We start from the raw sequence: 23,148 nt of genomic DNA on the forward strand, positions 1-23,148 counted from the left end.
AGGCGCTAGAGTGGCTCTGGTTTCAACAGAGCAACGCCCCAGATGGACAGAGCATCGCCCCCTGGTGGGCGTGCCGGGTGGATCCCGGTCGGGCGCATGCGGGAGTCTGACTGCCTCCCCGTTTCCAACTTAAGAAAAATACAAAAAATAAATGTATGTGAGGGGAAATGGACGGACTTGAATGGGATCCAAACTCCACTGGCTACACCAAATCTTAGAAACCCCCACAGAACACCTAGGACCTGGACAGTCTGTGGAAGGTGGATAGGTTTCCGTGTTAATGGCAATTTCTTTCCTTTGACACTAACTTACTTCACTTCTGGTTCTAAAGAATGACATAAAACTGTTGCCTACTTTTAAAGGAAGAGTAGAGCTCAAAATAAACATGATCAAAAAAGCGAACTCTGGCAGTGATCGAGATGGTGCCACACATCAATTCACAGGCAACTAACTGATAAAACTTTTTATTTCACTTTTGAATTTTACATGTTTCCTGATTACTCCGTGTAAGGTGGAAACTAGAACTGTTTAAAAGACATACACAAATCTAGTACATCAATAACCAGGGAATTTTCTTTTTTCTTTTTTTTTTTTTTGCTATACTATTTTCACAACCACGGGTGTGCTTGCTAGGCAATATAACCATCACAGAAGCAAACGTGAGGCAGAATACTGGTAAGGAAAACAAAGCAAGAAAGAGCTACCAGATATACAGACAGGCTCGTTCCACATTCACTACTGTGTTTTCAAGCGCCAAGTATTTAACTGCACATTTTTGTTCAGCTAGAAAGGAGGGATTTTTTTTTCTTTTTTTGGTTTGTTTTCATCAGTGCATGAATGTTTTTTTTTCTCATTTCAGCAGATGGACAAACAGATGGATACTAAAGCTATGTGGAATGTTGGGGGAGGGGGGGAGATACTGTGAGACTGGTAGGCCCGGGTATTCTGGATTCTCCACATGGCAGTGTTCATGCAACTTCCCTGCATTATAGGGTCTTGTTTAAACACGTCTGTGAACTTGGCTGGATGAGGACAGTTAGGAGATCTGGTGACAGGTACTAACAAGCATTATCAGGGCTGGCTGTAATACAGGGAGAAGTCATGAATATTTAAAAAACACTTTTTTGATTCAGATCTTGGTGTGCCTGAACAGCAACTGTGCTGCGAACTGGAGGAAGACAGAGCTATGGTGCTGGAAGCTCTTCTTGTCTCTTTGAAACAAGGCCTGCTCACCAAGTGCTCATCAATTTCACTCCTCACCCCCTCCAGACCCACTATCCCTGTCCATATACAATAGTATTAAACTGTGAACAAAAGAGAAACCAACTTCAGAAAGAAAAAAAATGTAAACAAGCAGGACAGAAATTTAAAGAGGGAAGAGAAAAGAAAGTCAAGTCAAAAAGACAGTGGAAAAGAATGTTTAGATTTCAAAATTTAAAAGCCCCAAGCTAGGTAGAGCCCAAAGACTTGGTACTCCTCATGTAAAAGGCAATCTCTGCAGAACATTATTCTTAAAGGTATTACCCAGGAGACAGGTAAGGCCATTCATAAGATACAAAGCTTTCTTCTTTAGCTCGTGGTTACAAGAAAAACATACCCATGACTGAAGCACAAGTCGCAAATCAGTGACATTGTTATAGGACAGGGGTTTTAGTCACGTGTGTTATACGAGCACTGGACCTTCTCATGGTGTCATAACCCAGTTATCTGCCACAAAGAATTTCCATTTTAGGCTTTTAAGTTTTCTCAGAGGAAGACAACGGACAACTGCGTTCACAAACTTTTGAGTGGCACTAGCCCAAACCGGTCAAGTGTCTACAGCCCTGAACAACGGGCAGAATCACTGTGAAATGCTGTCAAACTCGAATGCGAAATGATAGGTGTCTCACTCCATGTCCCAGTATCGCCATATAATCTCTACAACTTTCTGTACAACTTTACAATGGAGCTGCATTTCAGTGACTGTTTTGATATTAAACTTTCCCAAAAGTTACAGATAATTTAGGTCTATTTTTTTTTCTACCAGTAAGAGTTCTGCTTAAGTTACAAAACCCCATAATCACAGTGTTGTTTTTTTAAAAAATTAAACACACAGTAATCCTGTCAATGTTAAATATCAAAACTTCAGAATGCTGTGGCATTTATGTGACCAAACTGAGTTTGAGATACAAATACCAGCTTTTTATCCCATGGACCAATTTTGCTAGGCTGAGGCTGTGAAAAATTGAAAAGTCGACGTACTTTTTTTTTTTTTTTTTTTTTTTTATCGCACAAAGGGATATATGTGGAGGGTACAGAGTGACACTGAACAGATCACGAAGCACGACAGACTTTAGTTCTCTCCCTCCCCAGCATCTCCTTCATCTCCCTGGTTTTCTGACGTCCACAGCTGCAAGAGAAAAACAGAGCCATAATCAAAGCTGGGCTCCTCAAATCTACTCCGGGAGGTCCCCACTCTGAGCATCTATCTTATCTTCCTGGACTGTTTAAAATTCTTGCTGTGTAACTGCCGACAATGATGACAGCAAAGGTCAAAACTTCAGCACTCACTCAACTCTTAGATTTACACTGTATAATGTTAACTATACTTACAAGGTACCAAATCCCTTGAGTCCCGGGCTATAGTGAGTGAATCGAGACTGTAAACCCTCCCAAAGTGGCCCCTGAAATCAGCAGTACTCACAGTGAGATTGTCCCGAAGCAACTGCATGATCAGCGTGCTGTCTTTGTACGACTCTTCATTCAGTGTATCCAATTCAGCAATTGCTTCATCAAACGCCTACAGCAAAGAGCAGTTAGCAAAGGTCACAGGTTCTCTGAAGCAAGTTTAGCCTAATTTTTTCCCACTAACCAGTGAATATGATTTCTCCTCCTGTCCAGTAGTCTGGGGAACCTAGGCCATTATTACTTGTTTGCCAGCTGTTTCAGCAAACAAATAATGTATGTTTATAAAGTACCAACCAACAATGACAAAAAGTCCTAGATAAGAACTTTACCTAATAAGTCAGCAGGTATTACCATAAATGTAGCATTCATTCTAGGCAAATTCATGTAATTTTTAAATTACCAAAGACATTTCTAGCAAGAAAGAAGGGAAGGGGAGGGGAGGGGAGGGGGAAGGAGGAAGGGGGAAAGGAATATTAAAGAAAGAAAAAAAAGAAAGAACCCCTAAAACTTAAAAAGGTCTAGTTACAGAAGATAAAGGGAGAACAGAAATTCACACCACTGAATCTGATTCAATCAAGTAATGGAACACTGAGAATTCATTTCACACACTTTTTTTGAAATTAAAAAAATTTAAAATAACAGTAATGCAGGGTGAATGACTATAAAAATATGTAGAAAAGGCAACTGGGTTACCAAAAGATTAGGAGGTAGGTAACTCAGTACACATTAAAAAACAAAAACAGGGCCCTGGCCAGTTGGCTCAGCAGAAGAGCATCGGCCTGGCGTGCGGGGGACCTGGGTTCGATTCCCAGCCAGGGCACATAGGAGAAGCACCCATTTGCTTCTCCACCCCCCCCCCTTCCTCTCTGTCTCTCTCTTCCCCTCCCGCAGCCAAGGCTCCATTGGAGCAAAGATGGCCCGGGCGCTGGGGATGGCTCCTTGGCCTCTGCCCCAGGCGCTAGAGTGGCTCTGGTTGCGGCAGAGCGACGCCCCGGAGGGGCAGAGCATCGCCACCTGGTGGGCAGAGCGTCGCCCCTGGTGGGCATGCCAGGTGGATCCCGGTCGGGCGCATGCGGGAGGGAGTCTGTCTGACTGTCTCTCCCCGTTTCCAGCTTTAGAAAAATACAAAAACAAACAAACAAAAAAAAAAAACAACAGGCCCTGGCCAGTTGGCTCAGTGGTAGAGCGTCGGCCTGGCGTGCCAAAGTCCCGGGTTCGATTCCCGGCCAGGGCACACAGGAGAGGCGCCCATCTGCTTCTCCACCCCTCCCCCTCTCCTTCCTCTCTGTCCCTCTCTTCCCCTCCCGCAGCCGAGGCTCCACTGGAGCAAAAGATGGCCCGGGCGCTGGGGATGGCTCCATGGCCTCTGCCCCAGGCGCTAGAGTGGCTCTGGTCGCAACAGAGCAACGCCCGGATGGGCAGAGCATCGCCCCCTCGTGGGCGTGCCGGGTGGATCCCGGTCGGGCGCATGCGGGAGTCTGCCTGACTGCCTCCCCGTTTCCAGCTTCAGAAAAATACAAAAAAACAAACAAACAAACAAAAACCCCACCACAATCCCATTTCTTTCATTTCTACAGCTATAACTTTGAATCTTGGTACGAGGAATATTAACACACAATGGAGGTCTACAGCCCAAAGCTTGAGAAGGCACAACTAGCCTCACCCTGAATTTCCCACAACCACCCTTGAAAAATAGTCATCAAACAACAAAAATTAAACAAAAAAAGCAGGTGTTGAGAATTCAACAAGTATGTCTGAATTTATTTCCTAAAAGATATACTCCGACCCCAACCCCAAAAAATCTTCCAATAAGCACAGCGCTGTTTCCCACAGGCAGCAGCCCAGCTCCTTCTCACCGTTTTCGCCAGGCTGCAGGCCTTCTCAGGAGAGTTCAGGATCTCATAGTAGAAGACGGAGAAATTCAGTGCCAGGCCAAGTCGAATTGGGTGCGTAGGCTGCATTTCCTTCTTACTAATTTCAAAAGCTTCCTGGTAAGCCTGCTGAGAGTTCGACACAGTGGCTAAAAGAAAGATGACATATTAAGAGCTGGGTTCTTTCATAGGCTGCATCATATACTGGACCACTGTCAAATTATTTCACCAAACTAGGCTGGATTAAATGGCTGATCAAACGAGGGGTCAGTGTCTCCACCATTCTGATTAACAATCATTTGCTAAATGTTTGTTCTAAGCCAAGTACCGTATTTAATGCTTTGGGGAAAAAACAAAAGACAATAATGACAAAGTCCACTAAAGCAGTTAAGAAATAGAGAAATAGCCTGACCAGGCGGTGGCGCAGTGGATAGAGCGTTGGACTGAGATGTGGAAGGACCCAGGTTCGAGACCCCAAGGTTGCCAGCTTGAGTGCGGGCTCATCTGGCTTGAGCAAAAGCTCACCAGCTTGGAGCCAGGGTCGCTGGCCCCAGCAAGGGGTTACTCAGTCTGCTGAAGGCCCGCAGTCAAGGCACATATGAGAAAGCAATCAATGAACAACTAAGAAGTTGCAACGCGCAACGAAAAACTAATGATTGATGCTTCTCATCTGTCTCCATTCCTGTCTGTCTGTCCCTGTCTATCCCTCTGACTCTCTCTCTGTCTCTGTAAAAAAATAAATAAAAATAAAAAAATAAAAAACTGTTTAAAGAAATAGAGAAATAAATTTTAATGAGACAGAACATAAAAAAACAGCATGTTTTAGTGGAAAGGTCACGGACTTTAGACCCAAGCTTAAATTACCAACTTTTATTCACTAGGTGTTTGGCTTGAAGTAAAAACCCCTGTAGCTTTAGTTTCCCTATCAGAAATATAACAAACTCCCACCTAAACTCCCAGGGTGTATAAGGAATAAATGAGACCATACAATGCTCGGCACATAGTAGGACTCAATACAACAGCTGTGGTTACCACCATCGCAGCAATACACATATGGGGTAAAAGAAATGCATTACTACTTATATGGTGGTTTCATGCTATCAAACTCTTTCAAGTTTCACCTCTTAAGAGAGAGCTACCAAATGATCCTCAAGATACAATTCTTTCTAAAAGCACTATGGCCTGGCCTGACCTGTGGTGGTGCAGTGGATAAAGAGTCAACCTGGAAATGCTGAGGTCGCCGGTTTGAAACTCTGGGCTTGCCTGGTCAAGGCACATATGGGAGTTGATGCTTCCAGCTCCTCCCCCCCTTCTCTCTCTCTGTCTCTCCTCTCTCTCTCTCTCTCTCTCCCTCTCCTCTCTAAAATGAATAAATTAAAAAAAAAATTTTTTTTAATAAAATAAAAGCACTATGGCCTGACCAGGCGGTGGCGCAGTGGTTAGAGCGTTGGACTGGGATGCTGAGGACCCAGGTTCGAGACCCCAAGGTCGCCACCTTGAGCACGGGCTCATCTGGTTTGAGCAAAAGCTCACCAGCTTGGACCCAAGGTCACTAGCTCGAGCAAGGGGTCACTCGGTCTGTTGAAGGCCCGTGGTCAAGGCACATATGAGAAAGCAATCAATGAACAACTAAAGTGTCACAATGCGCAACGAAAAACTAATGATTAATGCTTCTCATCTCTCTGTTCCTGTCTGTCTGTCCCTGTCTATCCCTCTCTCTGACTCTGTCTCTGTAAAAAAAAAAAAGATGTTAAAAGCACTATGTACCAGACTTTTAATGCCCTCCACATCTTCCCCTTAGATACATTTTGATCTGTCATCCCCAATGACCCCATTTATCACAGGTCAGCACAATGCTGTGGTCTTCCGAAATGAGTACTGCGGTGACTAGACAAAGCAAAACTGTTAAAATTATGATGAAGGAAGACAGGCTCCTCTACTGGTCAAATTTGTTTTTTTTTTTTAATGTTACTTACTTTGCTTATTGTCTCCAGATGCCACCTCAGAAAGATATCTAAAATAATCCCCTTTCATTTTCAAGTAGAACACCTTACTTTCTGGTTGTGTAGCATTGGGAATAAGGTATTTGTCCAACAGCTCCTAAAAAATGATTCACATTTTGTTAAGAATTTGGAACTATTACTTAAAAGCTGTTAAAACCTCTATCTGAGATTCAAAATACACACTACTACTTCTAAATAATTTTTTCCTGAAGACTTAAAAAAAAACCACTTTCATCCAAAGCTTTTACATGGTTTTTAGCCCAGGTCATAACAGCAGATGTCTGTTTTCTTCTGTTAAAAATCACTTCGACCATCCATAAGGGGTTGATTAAAGTACAGCCATACAATGAATGCTAGGCAGGCTTTAGAAATGACGATGTGGAACTATACTGATAATGTGAAAAGGTTCTCAAAATAAGTCTGAGTGAAAAAAAAAAGCTTATAAATACGAGTCCTATTTTATATTAAAATACACGTGTACACACACAAAAATACGTACAGAAAAAGTCTGGAAGGCTATTTTTCAATGTTAATAATGGTTCTCTAGGTGAAGGAACTACCTGTATGACCCTGGACAAAGGACCTACTACACCCTGAGCCTCCGTTTCCTCAGCTCTCCAATGGGATGCACAACAGCCATCTCCTAGGGTAGTTATGAGAAAGGGCTCACGGACATAAAGTGCTTACCATGTTGCCTGGCACACAGTAAGCACTCCAAAAGTAGCTACTATTATTATTAATAATAAATTCCTTTAAACATTTATGCTTACAACAAAAGCAGTTCTGAAGGAGTCCAAGCTTCGTAAACAGAGCAATATTTTCGAAGAGTTGTTTTAGAATGTGGCATCCTGAAAAACTGGTTAAGAGGCAGTAAGTACCATGCTTTCTTCACATTCTCTCAGATGCTCTTAAAAGCTGGTCTACGTTTTCAGGAATTATGGAATGTCTTGCCCTTGGAATACATGCCATACTTCATCTGAATATCAGATGTACCTAACATTCAGGAATTAGTGCACCATTAACAAACCCCCAAATTACCAACAGGCAACAAATTTAGTCATGACATTCTTACACTATAAGTCTAACAAAAAGCTCAATGCGAAAGCTTAGTTACAAGGGGATTTAATCAAAGTGTGAAGATGCAAGAGCAGTAGTCATTTTAATATTCTCTGCAGACAGACAGGGCGTAACTCATTATGGGTTAGGAATGAGAACTGCCTGATGGCTGACAAGCTCTGTACAGGTTTTCAAAAGAAAGGTGTCATGGGCAGTAATTCGGAAAGGCAGCCAGCAGGGGAGGAGGCAGATCCACAAGTGTGAATTCCTTTTCCCTTCAAAAGCAGCCCTCACCGTTCATTTTTACCTGATTTCACCTGGAAGAAAAAGAAAGTTCCCAGTGGGCTCAGGATGTGAGGGAAATACAATATGACCATGATTTGCTCTAGGATAAGCGCCCCCCTCCCACCCAACCCCAAATGGTGGTCAGAGTGAAGGCAGTTAGGACCCAATCATCTAAGGCTTCTGTAACACACAGGAGAGGAGAGCCCCGACCACTGTTGATTTGGCTTTGGAACGCAGCCCACATTGACCAGTGCGGCTAACTTTTGGACAAGAACTGGGCAGGCATGACGGGGAGTCTGAAAGGCAGCTTGGCTTTCTGCTCCACAGATACAGAAGAGCCTATCTGTAGCTGCATCCATCCCTAATCCTGCCTATCTGGACCCAACTCCTAAAGACAAGCTAGAGGGGGGATGCTGACTAAATGCTCCTGGTTTTCGTGGGTCTTTTTGAAGAGAGGAAAATTCCCTATAAGTGATAAGCAACCTCTGCTCAAGTAAGAGGTGAGAAAAATCACATCATTTGCTTAAAAATTAGTTGCAAATGGTTTGCAGCTTTCCAGTATATTCAGACACCTTTGCCTCATAAGCTGTTTGAGAGTTTGCATTTGTCCATTAAATTGATACAATTCAGAAATCACAGTTTAAAAGAAACAGGGCCTTACCAGAACATCGTTGCAGATGTCCTGCAGTTCCGCCTCTATCTTCTCCCGGTACTCTTTGCCCATCTGCTGCTTCTTCTCGTTCCTCTCCGTTTTCTGTTCAATGCTGGAGATGACACGCCAGGAAGAACGGCGGGCACCTACCACGTTCTTGTAGGCGACGGAGAGCAGGTTTCTCTCTTCGTTGGAGAGTTCATGCCCCTGTTCCGTGACTGCCTTCATGGCTGCAGCCATATCATCATAGCGCTCCGCCTGCTCAGCGAGTTTGGCTTTCTGTACGAGCTCACTTTTATCCATGGTCATTCCCTAGAACAAGAGCAAAGGAAAGCAAACATCAGGCTTCAGGCAATGCATGTGAATCTTCTTCCAACCCATCTGAAAGAAGCACGCCTACAGGTGAAACATCTACTTCCAGATGCCCTCAACACGGACCAGAAGCATCTATCGGACCTTTTTATTACTTTGGTCAGTTCATTTTCCCAACAGTTCTACAAGGTGTCTATGTTCACAGCAATCTCTTCCACCTTCTTTGAGGCAAAGAAATGGAGGTTGCAAGAAGGCAGCACTGCTTGGGGAAGACAGAGCCAGAACTCAAATTCAGGTCTCTCTGTCTCTAGTTCTTACTCTCTTCCACTTTCCTACTCTGTCTCCTCAATACAAAGAGACTGCTTAATAACTATTTCTTTAGAAAGTTATGCTAAATATGTATATGTTCTTTACTTTTCTCAAGACTGGGCTTGTTATGAACAAGTATGGTCACCCCCACAGTATAAGGAAAAACATCTTCAGTATGATAACTGCTTCAATCTTCAATCTTAAAGCAGATATTACTTCCCATCAAGCAGTAGGTACATAAAAGAATATGTGCCATTTTTATATCTTCTGCAATTTGCTAAATTTGTTGCAAGAACACACTGGTGCATAAATTAAGGGCAGACAGATTTGGCTCTATCTAGCACCAGCCCTGCTATTTACAAGTGGTCTGACCTTGGTCTAATCACTTAACCTCTGAGCTTCAGTTTCCTCAGAGGAGAGTAAGAAAACTACCAACTTACTCCCCATGGGATGCTGTGAGGGAATAAACGACCTCATCCACGTGCAGCCACTCTGAAAAGTTCACAGTATTATATACAAACTTCAGGCGTGAATTCTGTACATGGTATAGGTTGCAACAGATATGAGTGAATGTATTTAACAATATGCACAGCAACAGAACTTCAAACTATAACTGAGTTCATTTAAATTTTTTTGAAATAGATAAAAATCTTACTGGCCTTTTACACACCAACCAGTGAATACCTCTTAAATTACTCACCTCACTTTAGTCAACTCCCCACCACAATAATCACCATTTATAGAGAATACAGTAAGTTTTGAATAACATGTAGCTAAAAAATTATTTATTAACCAATACAAACTGGTTTTATGTACTATTATTGGTTTAAATTTCAATATATCCATGTGTGCCAATGTAAAAATACGCTAATATACTAAAGTACAAAAACATAAAATGCTATTTTAAATAGTTGTAGGAATAGCAGTATTTTTTTTTTTAAACCCTCTTTTTGGCCTGACCTGTGGTGGCCCAGTGGATAAAGCGTCAACCTGGAAATGCTAAGGTCGCCGGTTCGAAACCCTGGGCTTGCCTGGTCAAGGCACATATGGGAGTTGATGCTTCCAGCTCCTCCCCCCTTCTCTCTCTCTGTCTCTCTGTCTCTGTCTCTCCCTCTCCCCTCTAAAATGAATAAAAAAAAAAATTAAAAAGCCCTCTTTCATTATTATATACATGGTATCACAATTTAAGATTCTGAAAATGGTTAATAATTTTAAAATAGAGGATGTATAACACCTAACAAAATGGTTGTGCTTCAAAAGTCATTTCTGTATTTTCAAGAGAGGAATTCTACAGATAGGCCCCACCACACAAAAATATTTTATGAGATGAAGCACAATGGTAAGATACACCCCAAACTTAGACAATTCTGAAAGAGCTGAATCTCTAGTTCAGAACCATGGTATTCTATCCTGGTAAGATACACCCCAAACTTAGACAATTCTGAAAGAGCTGAATCTCTAGTTCAGAACCATGGTATTCTATCCTGGTAAGATACACCCCAAACTTAGACAATTCTGAAAGAGTTGACTCTCTAGTTCAGAACCATGGTATTCTATCCCTTGCTTATTATCTAAATCGTATTCAGAGCTGTGTTCTAAATGAGGCTTCCTAACTCGAAGCTTACACTTAGTGAAAAAGTCTCACCTTGTATCTGTTTAACATCTTCACCCTCTTCACTAGAGTGATACTGTTAGAGGGCTAATAATCCTCATAAAATGTTCCATTTGCTTTCCTACATTTCCTGGCAAACCTGTGAACTCAGGAGGGGTCCCATGATTAGTTCTGTCCAATGAAACATAACCAGAAATGATGCTACTTCCACGTTGAAACTGCTAAAGGCCTATGCATGGTTCACCAGGCTCTCTTCTTATAGCAGCTACTTAGAAGGCAATGTGTTCTAGATGGTGCAAATCACAGAACAGTGGAGTGTCTGTGACGGAAGGGACTTTTGCAGTCCTGCACTAGACAAGCAATGTGAAAGAGAAATTTTTGTTAGGTTAAGCCACTGAGATGATGATGGGGCTGTTTGTTACAATACAACCTAGCCTATTCTAATATAAGTACATGAAAGATATACTATTCATCATCTTAAAACTTATACTCTATCAGTATGTCTAGCTTTCTTGACCATAAAGTCTTTGAGATCAGGACATTATCTCCATCATTAAATAATTCCACTTCATTGTTTCTAAAAGAGAGGAGCAGAAAGAAGCCAATTTTCAATGTACTTCAAAAAATTTTCCAGTCTGTAGGTTAATTCAAAGTCAGCAGTCACTTTGTAGCCCGCTCACACTGGTAAAAGGATGCCTGGAAAGTCTCTGTCCCTAGTAGGCCCCCCAGTTAAGATGCACACCTCCTGGCCTGACCTGAGGTGGCGCAGTGGATAAAGCGTCGACCTGGAAATGCTGAGGTCGCCGGTTCGAAACCCTGGGCTTGCCTGGTCAAGGCACATATGGGAGTTGATGCTTCCAGCTCCCCCCCCCTTCTCTCTCTCTGTCTCTCCCTCTTCTCTCTAAAATGAATAAATAATAATAATAATAAAAAGATGCACACCTCCTTATCCCATTCCCAAACATTAAAAGTTAAAGCATACCTTTCTGAAGAATCCTGACTACTCCCTAAAACCTCCCAAATGTACACGCCCTATTTCTCAAAATAAAATGTGATCTTTCTGGTTTGGGGCCAACTATTCCAAGCTTCTTTGGGATCACTGCAAGAGCTCTTGGGGACTGAGAACCCAGCATGATATGGTAAGAATGAATACATATGCCTTATGCAGCTGTTTAAAAAATTCGAACCACACACACAAAAACAACTTACAACAATCAAAAGCCATAGAATAGCTAAGTGTCCTGATGTCTGCAGCTTATGTAACTTTTGACTTATATAACATGGATTATGAAGCAGCTAGACCAATTTCAACAGGAAATGGGTTACACAACACCCAGCAGTTTGGAGGAAGGCAGCAGACATCAGAGAAATTAAATTGTCCCTCCAGACCTGTTAGACTTTCTCATCCACTAGTCTCCAACATGTACCTTTCTCCCAGGCTGGACATCACTGAATAATACCCCACCAATGCCATGCTCACACATGCCTAAAATTGCTGCTGGACAGTAGTAGCCTTCCTTTATCTGTAGTTTCACCTTCCATGGTTTCAGTACCCACGGTCAACCGCAGTCTGGAAATATTAGAAAGTAAATTCCAGAACTAAACAATTTGTAAGGTTTAAATGGTGAGCCATTCTGAGTAGCATGATGAAATCTCGTGACGCCCTGCTCTGTCCCACCCAGGATGTGAATCACTCCTTTGTCCAGCGTATCTATGCTGTAGACACTCCCTGCCTGTTGGTCACTTAGTTGCCATCTTGGTTATCAAAGAGAGAGGGGAAGACTACATTCACATAATTTTTATTACAGTTTGTTATAATCATTCTACCTTATTAACTACTGCTGTTAATTTTTTATTGTGTCTAACCTACAGATGAAAATTTATCATAGCTATGTACGTAAAGGAAAAAACACAGTATACAAAGGGTTCAGTACTACCTGCGGTTTCACACATCCACAGGGGTCTTGGAATGTACCCCCCAAGGATAAGAGGGCACTACTCTAGTTCCTTTAATCTAGAATGCTCTATTTACATTATCCCTATGCAAACTCTACCCACTCATCCACAGCCAGAGACCTTCCGTGACCACCCCCCATCTCCAACTGATCTACTCTGCCTATAAATCCAACTACACTTGCAGCCTATTGCACTGTCTAGGGCTTCTCTCTACCTGCCCTCTAATTCTATGGTTGGATGATGAACAGTGTACCATTTACAAACCGTTTAACATGTGCATGTCCTCAAAGAAAACCTTCACATTGTTTCTCATTTAATGCCTGAAAACAGGCCAGTAACAAAACTGATGCTCAAATGAGTCAACTTTTTTAAACAAATCATTACTGAAGAGCAGAGAGAAGACAGGCTACCTAAATGTAGTATGGTGGAAAGACAACAGGATAACATGTGAGAGCAGAATCTGCCACCTCGCAGCCACATGAGCTCGTTCAATCTCAGTCTCCCAGTTTATAAACTGGAGATAACAGCTTCTACCTCAGAAGAAGTGGTGCTGGAGGACGAGGGGCAGAGAATTAAAGAATAGTAAATACAAAAAAAAATTTTTTAATGCATAGTCCATATTGCTCCTCTCAGAGTACCAATACATTATTACTGTTTTTTTTTCCCGAAGTTGGAAACAGGGAGGCAGTAGAGACAGACTCCCGCATGCGCCCGACCAGGGGGCGATGCTCTGCCCATCCAGGGCGTTGCTCTGTTGCAACCAGAGCCATTCTAGCGCCTGAGGCAGAGGCCATGAAGCCATCCTCAGCGCCCGGGAAAACTTTGCTCCAATGGAGCCTCAGCTGCGGGAGGGGATGAGAGAGACAGAGAGGAAGAAGAGGGGGAGGAGTGGAGAAGCAGATGGGCACTTCTCCTGTGTGCCCTGGCCGGGAATCAAACCCGGGACTCCTGCATGCCAGGCCGACACTGTACCACTGAGCAAACCGGCTAGGGCCTCCATTATTACTGTTTTAACCCACTAAATGTAAGCTTGCATTTTTATTTTTTAAATGTACAGCCCATGAGAAGGAAAAGCAAATCTATATGAATCCTGTACAGGAAGTGAACGTTATAATGTTAATATTCTTAGATAAAACTCCACCCCTCAATATCCTCAAAATGGACAGAAATGTTACCTGCAACAGTTTCATTCCAAGTTTCTAACTGAATTTTCTAGATATCAAGTAATGATGGTTTATAATGAAGATTCCAGACCAAGACAAACATTGGCAGAAGAGCCTCTTAAAAAGCCTTAAAAGACTGCAATCTGTCAGCAGGCATGGCAGGACAGCAGAGCAAATAAATGACTAGAGGCTGAAAGAGGTCTAACCATGCAGTGGGCCAGGAAACTTCCCTGTGCCTGGTGTAGGTCCGGAGGACACCGACAGGCTCCAGAACAGGGATCCTCAACACAGCCACATGATGATGACAGCTGTCGAGCTGTTTGTTCAAAGCCACTAGCTGAAACACTTCCCAGTGCAATCGGGAGTGGTTAGAAGAGAAATAAATGTTACAAGACTATATGCTATCAAAAGGAGGGATTTAATGTCATAGAAATATTTGTTAAAGAGATAAAAGGAAGAGGAGGGTAGAACTGCACTACAATATTATGCCTTTATAAATTATCCCCTAAAGGACATTAGGAAGAATAATTCTATAGGTATTCATGAAATACTAGAATTTCCTTCAAATAAATGAGTCCCAAAATCAGATGTAAATGCTGAAACAAGAGTGCATCTATGAACCAACGTAGCCCCTCAATCTCCATTCTTTGCCCAAGGAATATTTTATTTTAGCCATAGTTGGAACATTGAGGTCATTTCCCAGTGTCCAGAAGCAGACATCCAAGGATAAGAAAAAAGAAAGGGCGGGGAGGGGAGCTATCTATGCATTGTTAACCATCTTTTCTTTTAAAAAAAAAAGGGTGTTGCAAAACAGTTAAAAATGACAGTGGTGGCTTTTGGAAGGTATTAACTTTCACCTATGTTTTGTTTCCAAGGAAAGGAAGGAACAGCCACTATTTAGCTGAGTTTAATAATGTGTTAGGAGTTTAAAATGAGAATTCTTTATCGACTCTACATTATTATGTGTCAGGATTACTAAAACTCTAATACAAAACATACATGAGTCGGGTCTATTAAGAAAGCCCTATATACAACAAATATGAGCTTCTGGAAAAAAATTAGGTGATTTTAAAAATAAATTTTCTGGCCTGACCAGGCGGTAGTGCAGTGGACTGGGATGTGGAGGACCCAGGTTCAAGACCCCGAGGTCGCCAACTTGAGCACATGCTCATCTGGCTTGAGCAAAAAGCTCACCAGCTTGGACCCAAGGTCATTGGCTCAAGCAAGGGGTTACTTGGTCTGCTGAAGGCCCGTGGTCAAGGCACATGTGAGAAAGCAATCAATGAACAACTAAGGTATCGCAATGAAAAACTGATGATTGATGCTTCTCATCTCTCTGCGTTCCTGTCTGTCTATCCCTATCTATCCCTCTGTCTCTAAATAAATAAATAAATAATAAAATCTTAAAAAAAAAAAAAGCTGTGGTACGTTTACACAACAAAGTACATTTATTTTAAAAAAAATAACTTTTCTGGATCTCCATTTCCTTAAGTGTTAAAAGGAGACATTAATAACTAACAAACAAGATGACGTACATAAAATGCAAACAGTACTGGTCAGAATAAAGGCTCAATAGGCAAATATTCTTCGTAAACTACTTCACAAAAATGTAATGTAGGACTGTAGGTAATGAAAATCCACCATTATTTCCAAGAAGTCTTTTGATTAATTGCTGAAAGGAGTTCCACGGAGGAACAGGAGAAAAGAGCACATATTTGTCCTGGCTGGATAGCTCTGTTGGTTGGAGCACCATCCTGAAGTGCAGAGGTTGACAGTTTGATCCTTGGTCTGGGCACATACAGAAACAGCTTGATGTCCCTGTCTCTCTCCATTCCTCTCTCACTAAAATCAATAAAAAAACTTTTTAAAGAAAAGAAAACAGCACATATTTAAGGGTTATAAAGCTGCTTCTTGGAGAAGGAACCATATAGAATGAGAGGGAACAGGTTTAGTTTAAATATGACTGGGTCCTGACTGGCTTTATGGGTTGAGGGTGGGGTGGAGTTCTATACAGGAGAGAAAAAGGGAACTCCTCCCAAAGACCAAAACACAGATGTATGAATAAAGTGCACTGTTTCTCTAGATGAAATACATAGAAATCAAAGGCCAAGTTAGAAATGAAAACAGTTATCAATCTAGAGAGAGAAAACTGCCAGCAACATCTTAAAAATCTAGGCTGAAAAGTTCCCACAGGATAAAGGAATTGACAGGAAATTCTGAAAACCATTCACAGAGGCACCGTTCCAGATAGACCACCCATGCACCATAAAGAAAGTTACAGCCCTGGAGTCATTCTGCTGAAGGAAAAACAGATGCCTAGCGACTGCAGGAGTGACTGAGGAAGTCAGTGGGCCAGGTGGTTAGTGGGTGCTACCCAGAAAAAGTATCCCTGGCTTTTAAAGAAACTACTCACTGAAGACACCCACTCTAAAAATATCTGTGTGCCATTCTACACACAAAATGAAGAGTCCTGTAATACATTAAATTCCATTCAAACATTTACAGGCTCTTTGTCAGAAAATGAAACACGGCATTAGCATTATCTGAAATTCAAAGTCATTGGCATAACGTCCAGAGAACACAGACTTACGGAGGGCAACTGCACTTCCATTTGAAAATCCCTTACTGCTCTCACATCAGTTGTTGAATATCATTGTTAATTATGTCCAATTAGCCAAAATTAAACCTAAAACAATGGAGGTGGTGATATGTCAAGGTCAAACAATGTGAGTCAATTGCAGATGTGACAATAAAATGATCTCCTGGCTTTAAGTGATCAATCTAAAAAGTCAATCTGCTATTTCTGATCCACAAAGATGGCCCAATTGGTTGACCTTGTGAGTAGGGTTCAAAAGCTTTTGGATCACCAACAAAATGGGAAGGACCCAGTCCATCTGACCAGAGACACACACCAACTCCATAGGTTACTGGACCTCTGTAAATCTGTTTCCTCATGCATTAAATAGGCAAACTTAATAGGGTTCTTGTAAGGATCATAGTTGTTCCTGATGCAAAACATTTAATTTAGCAGTCTCCATACCCTGAAGCACTCAAATGTCAGCCAGAGTATATTTCACACAAAAGTCTAACAAATGGTCAGCCGGTGAAGGGACACTTACTACATGCCTCACTTCTTTCAGAATCAGATGGCTTTGTTTAAAGCCTTTTAAAAGAAAGGCACATTTAACTTACCCGTGCCTAGTTCTAAAATAGCGGTTATCAGTTTACTGTAAATATCTTTGTTGGATCCCACACTGGATTGTTGAGCTTCAGGTAGGAACCCAGACTTTTTATCTGTGGGTACCCAACACACAACACAATGCCTGTCACGCTGAATACAAGAGACCTTTTGATCAACTGATGCTTTTTCAAGGAAGCGAACAAGCTGTTATTTCCTATGTGGACAGGGGCAGGTAGATCACATCTGACCTATAAAATACAGACTATATCTATACTCTTAGACTCTTATTATTTCTTTTAAATGAAATTTATTGGGTAACCTTAGTTAATGTTGTGTAAGTTTGAGGTATGCAATTTTATGATACATCATCTGTATACTGCATTGTACACGCACCACTCAAAATCTGATCTCTTTCCATCACCACATATTTAGACCCCTTCACCTTCTTTAGCATCCCCCCACCCCGTCCCCTCTGGTAACCACCACACTACGCTCTGTGTCTGAGTCTGGTTCGTTTGTTGCATTTTATATTTTAAAAGAGCTCCATTCAGGAGACACCTTTTTGGTTGGTTTTTTTTGCTACCAATTATTATACCATATTTACAGACTAAAACTGAGCTTCAACAAGCCCTTGGAAAGCCCTTGCTTTCTGTCCATCTCTTCTATTCAAAAGTCCAATCAGCTATACAAAAAGCCCTACCAGCTACATGGTTTAGTAACAAAAACAAAAATCTGTTAATTTAATTATGGTCTACCTAAATGTGTAAAGCACTAAGGGTTTATATCAGTGGTTTCCAACCAGTGTGCCATAAGAATTTTAAAACACGTAATACCTGACTAGTCAGGATCACTGATCTCTTTTTCCTTAGATTGTCAAATAAAATAATGACAATAGTCAACACAACAGCCATCCAGTGTGAATGAATCAAAATTGTATTTATTTTTCTTGGTCAGATAGGCAAAAATACATTTTTTGGTGTGTCGCAGAATTTACATGTGCCATGAAATGAAAAAAGTTGAAAATCACTCATTTAATCCTGAGAATCCTATGAGGTAGGTGTCACTCCTTTTAGAGATGCCAGGAGCTTCCGCCCAGAGTCACACAGGGAAATCCGGAACCTGCTCTTCTCTCTCTGTAGCACTATTACTAAAGATCAATTATGATTCTCAGTTCTTACTTACGAAAAAGACAGAATGGACAGTTTTTCAAAGATTCTTAAAAGTTATAACAGTGAAGTTTGAGAACTGACCTTAATTTTATCTAGCTTTAAAAAGCCAACATCAAAATAAGCAGTTAATAAACAGCATATGCCAGAAATTCACCAGACTGTTAAACAAGCTTTATGGTAAGGTTTGCAGACAAACAATAACGGCCAGGGCTCACATCTACTCTGTTGTTGCCTCCCATCTCTGTCCTGGTCAAGGCCATTCAAAAATAACTTTATTGTTGGATCTCTTAGGGAAAAAACAATGAAATAAACTTACATAATGGAGGAATGAACAGATTTTTAAAGTCATCTCACTCAAAGTGTGCTGGGAATGACTTGTTATCAAGGTCATCAATCAATTTCATGGTATTATTAAATATTACAAATACATAGTGATGCTTATATTACATCTCTTAGCAGAGAAAGCAGTAAGATGATTGGATTTTAGCATGCACATTGCAAAATAGAAAGCACACGAGTCTATAATTCCTTCCTAAGTATTTCCCTTAGAAAAATTCCCTCAGAATCCAACTCTAATAGTTTCTCCATCATGACATATAGATGACTAATAGGATCATATTCATATTGAGACCAAGCCACTTCTAAGTCTTTTTTTTTTTTTGCATTTCTCTGAAGCTGGAAATGGGGAGGCAGTCAGACAGACTCCCGCACGAGATCCACCCGGCATGCCCACGGGGGGGTGCTCTGCCCATCAGGGCATCACTCTGGCCCGACCAGAACCATTCTAGAGCCTGAGGCAGAGGCCACAGAGCCATTCTCAGCACCTGGGCCATCTTTGTTCCAATGGAGCCTTGGCTGCGGGAGGGAAGAGAGACAGAGAGGAAGGAGAGGGGGAGGGGTGGAGAAGCAGATGGTTGCCTCTCCTGGGTGCCCTGGCCAGGAATCGAACCTGGGACTCCTGCACGCCAGGCCGACGCTCTACCACTGCGCCAACCGGCCAGGGCCCACTTAAAAGTCGCTATTATACAATTCATTTCTTGCCCACTAGCTAGTGAACTGTCATCTCTCCCTAGAAAAATGTAGAAACCCAGAAACTTAAAGTTCCTCTACAAATACATTTTAGTTCATTCTCATTTAAAGGAAAACTGGTAGTTTGATGCCATGGAAGGAAGAGGCAGTGTAGGAGGATGTTATAACTTAGAATTTTCTCTCTACCATGTAGATGTACTCATCTCCTCCTCCCTAACAAAATCTGAAAAATCTAAAACTCTATGAAAAGGTAGTATAATAAAGAAAAAATGAGTAACAGTGGTCCTGATAAATTCAATTAGATGACAAATTTATCCAGGACTGGATAAATTGGTATGCCACAAAGTAACTGATGATCTTTTCTCTGAAGAAAACACTAGAAAAAACGAACTTTCCCAAGCAGTATCATCCCTTCAAGCTAGAATATACAGACTCCCCACCCTGATAAACTGCAGTTTTTAAACATAGCTGAAATTTCTGCTTGAACACAATTACTTCAATAATACACATGTAAAGAAAAATTAAGGAGAAATGGGGTTCACACAATAGATGTACACAGGTTGTTCAACTACAAGTAGAAATCCATCATTCGAGCCAGACTGCCTGGGTTTGATTTTTGCTCCAACACTTACTTACCTTGTGTTGTGTGTGTATATCCCTAGGAAAATTAAGTTATCTATGCTTCAGTTTCTTCATCTGTAAAATGGGCTAACAGTACTTACATACCATTGGCTGTTATGAAGGGTTAGTGAATATGTGTACAATGCTTAGAACAAAGCTGGGCACATAGTAAGCAAGCACTATAAGTGGTAGCTACTATTATTACAGACTAATTGCTTACACTATCTTATCAGTTGTGTATACATCACAAATGGTTGAACTCTGTGTGTCTATGTGATACAGCACATATATGTATGTCTATTCAATATATGTGCATATTCATTCATATGGTTAAATAACATTTATTAAATACCTATTATATTCCAGACCCTTACTACTGAGTTTGTCACAAGAACATATTAAAGACTATTACTACATATTTGCATTTATACAGATGAGAAAATGTGTTTGAAAGATTAAAGATGCTAGTCACAAAATAAAGTTCTATAATATAATTCTATGTCAAATTTTGAAAGCAGCATGTATAAAATGGTTGGATCTCATCAGAATGTAACTGGAGGAAAGAAGAAAGCCATTAACAGTGAACTCCGTGATTAAAGGACAAAACCAAATCTTTTATTTAAAAATCTAGTTTGTAAAAGGCCTCACAACAACTCTGGAGATAAAGCCAAGAACCAGATATTAAGCAGCACGCTGAAGATCACACAGCTAGAAAATGCTGCAGGCAGGACCTGAATCAAATTGATGACTCCTGGTCCAGTGCTCTTTCTGCTTCTATATTCACAGCCAAATGGGCAAAATGTGCTTTTTACAGTGGCCCCCAAATCTGAAGACTCTGCCTTGGGAAATGGGATCATGGGAGTATGCTCAGCCTGGTTTTATGGATGCTGCCTCCCTCATCTATAGAGCTCCAATTCTAAAATGGCTTCAACATAACACAAGCACTGCATGATGGGAAATGTACAGCAGATTATAGGGTAGGAGCCATACTACAGAAGCTGACAGTCCATAAATATTTACTACTAATGAATGAAGATATTCAATCTGAAAACCAGATGTGTGGTCTAGGCAAAATCACCTAGCTTCAAATAAAGACTCCATCTGTAAGATGGGTGAATGGTTTCTTATCTCACTGAAATGAGGGCCTAGAAAAATAATTCAGCAGTTGCTCCTGAATTATTAGTCTTCTAACTTGAAAACCCCATGTAAAATTTTAATCTGGGTCCAGAAAACTAATAGGTTTTATCCTTACCATTCTTCGTGCTGCTAAGGACACAGATCCAAGAAAAATGATGGGGAAGGCAACTGAGATATAGACTCCTACATAAGGAATGGGGATGCACTTGGAAGTGTTTAAGAGTAAATTCACTAAGAACCAAGTAATATACTGCTCACAAAAAATAGGGAATATTTTATCACTTCATATTCATTTGAAATACCCCCTAATTTTTGTGAGCAGTCTATTTATACATTTAAATTTCTAATAGGAAAATGCAAAAAGCTGAATAACCACGTGTCCTGTTCTATAAAACTACCTATGAGTGTGGTTCCACACAAACAACTGAGACAGTGAGAAACACAATTTTTATGTTCTTACAAGAGCTTTATCTTTCTGTCTGGGCTCCTGTGACTGCCTGATTTGGTATGTTCATAACACCATCTTGTCAAATTCCATCTCCCACCCGGGGCAAGTAAAATCAGAGCCTGATGCTATCTATCTAGCCTTACCAAAGAGAAAAGCGGTGAAGGCAAGGACAAGAGGAATGGATTTTTACAGAAAAGGTGGCAAATTGTCTTACCAACATTGTCACCTTTGAAAATCCCATGACACACGAATTCTCTATTTGCAACAGACAAAGATGTATGTTACTCATCTTATGAAAAAAAATGGGCTCAAATCACTCCCACCCCTCCTAGCAGGGAGCCATTAGGCAAAATGCAGCCCTAAAAACATGCTAACACACACTATGGGGGAATTTTAGGCGAGAACATAAAAGATTAATGATGACAAATACCGTGGGAAAATATCTGATTCTCAGCCTCGGACATTTTTTTTTCCTGGGGATCCGGCCTGACTCGGTAACCGGTTTCAACAAATGCAATTCCTTGATTCAAACCTCAACCCTGGGCTTCTCAGGGAATCTCGGTCCTGCCAGGCTCCAAAACCAGCGAACGATGATGAAACGGCTTTACTGCAAAGTGGGAGGGGGTTTGCTCTCTGCTCTCTCCCAAGGTTAAACCCCTTACCCATCCTGGGAAGTCAAGCAGAGGCCCTGGGGATAGACAACTCGCTCGCATTTGGTTCCATTTTAATTTTTGGAAACCGGAAAGCAAGGAGCAGGGGTGACAGGGCTGAAAAGATCGGATCTCGACGCTCAAAGCACAGGGAGGGGTCGTGCGGGGATCAAAACTGGGCAGCGAGAGAGGGTCCGGGGTGCACGGCTCCATATCCCTCCCGACTGGGTATGGAGCCGCACCCAGCTCGCCGGGCTGGGCCGCCAACGGCGAGGGCGGCCCGGGCCTCTCTAGCCGAGGGCCCGGCCCCGGAAACAGGGAGGGGCCGCGGTGAGGCCGGGCTCGCGCTGCAGACGGACGTGCGGGGCCGAGAAGGGCGCGTGCCCCTATTCCCGGAGTCTACCCGGGGGTCGCCCTGGACGCCACTGCCGCCGAAGCGGGAGCTTAGGGCTTGGGCCCCTGGGGGCCCCGGGCGGATCCCGCCCGCACTCACCGTGGGAGGTCTGCAGGAGGCAAAGACGCTTGCGAGCGGAGCTCCGATCGCGGTGACCGCTTCCTTCTCTGGCCTACTTCCCAGGCAGCAGCACCGGCGGCGGCGGCTGCAGTGGCGGCACGGCAGCTACCCCGGCTCCGGAATCGGCGGCGGCGGTGGCGGCAGCTCCACTTCCGCTCCGGTCACCACTTCCGCTCCAGCCCGAGCCCCGCCCCACCCCTGCGCCATCTCCTCATTGGGCGAGCGGGGCACGGGGTTGCCCCGGCCGCCCTAGAGGGGCCGTGACGGAGGGAGGAGGAAGCAGAGCGGAGGGTCGGGACGCAGCGGACGCGGGAGGGCGGAGGGCCTGGGCGCGGGGCGAAGAGGAGGAGGGCGGAAATGGGGGCGGGGGAGCGGAAAGAGGAGGTGGGAGGGGAGGGGGCGGTTGTGGCGGGGGGGCAGAGTCAAGAACTAGGACCTGTGGGAACAGGGAGGACTGGGCGAGGTTCGGGGTTGGGCGGGCTTGAGGTCCTCTTTGCTTGGGCGAAAACTCTC

The 23,148-nt window shown here is 42.5% G+C and overlaps 1 protein-coding gene across 1 annotated transcript; it reads right to left on the reverse strand.

Annotated features, from left to right (window-relative positions):
- Window positions 1–570: 570 nt before the first annotated feature.
- YWHAB (tyrosine 3-monooxygenase/tryptophan 5-monooxygenase activation protein beta) lies at window positions 571–22,811 on the reverse strand. The gene is made up of 6 exons (XM_066387705.1): window positions 22,615–22,811; window positions 8,544–8,846; window positions 6,515–6,638; window positions 4,524–4,687; window positions 2,684–2,779; window positions 571–2,389 (listed from the first exon to the last, which is right to left on the reverse strand). Exons 2-6 carry the CDS (start codon window positions 8,841–8,843, stop codon window positions 2,333–2,335), a joined length of 741 nt encoding a protein of 246 aa, XP_066243802.1. The 5' UTR covers window positions 8,844–8,846; window positions 22,615–22,811; the 3' UTR covers window positions 571–2,332.
- Between the last annotated feature and the right edge of the window lie 337 nt (window positions 22,812–23,148).

This window comes from Saccopteryx leptura, chromosome 5 (assembly GCF_036850995.1).
Source record: "Saccopteryx leptura isolate mSacLep1 chromosome 5, mSacLep1_pri_phased_curated, whole genome shotgun sequence".
In the NCBI taxonomy this organism is placed as follows: domain Eukaryota; kingdom Metazoa; phylum Chordata; class Mammalia; order Chiroptera; family Emballonuridae; genus Saccopteryx; species Saccopteryx leptura.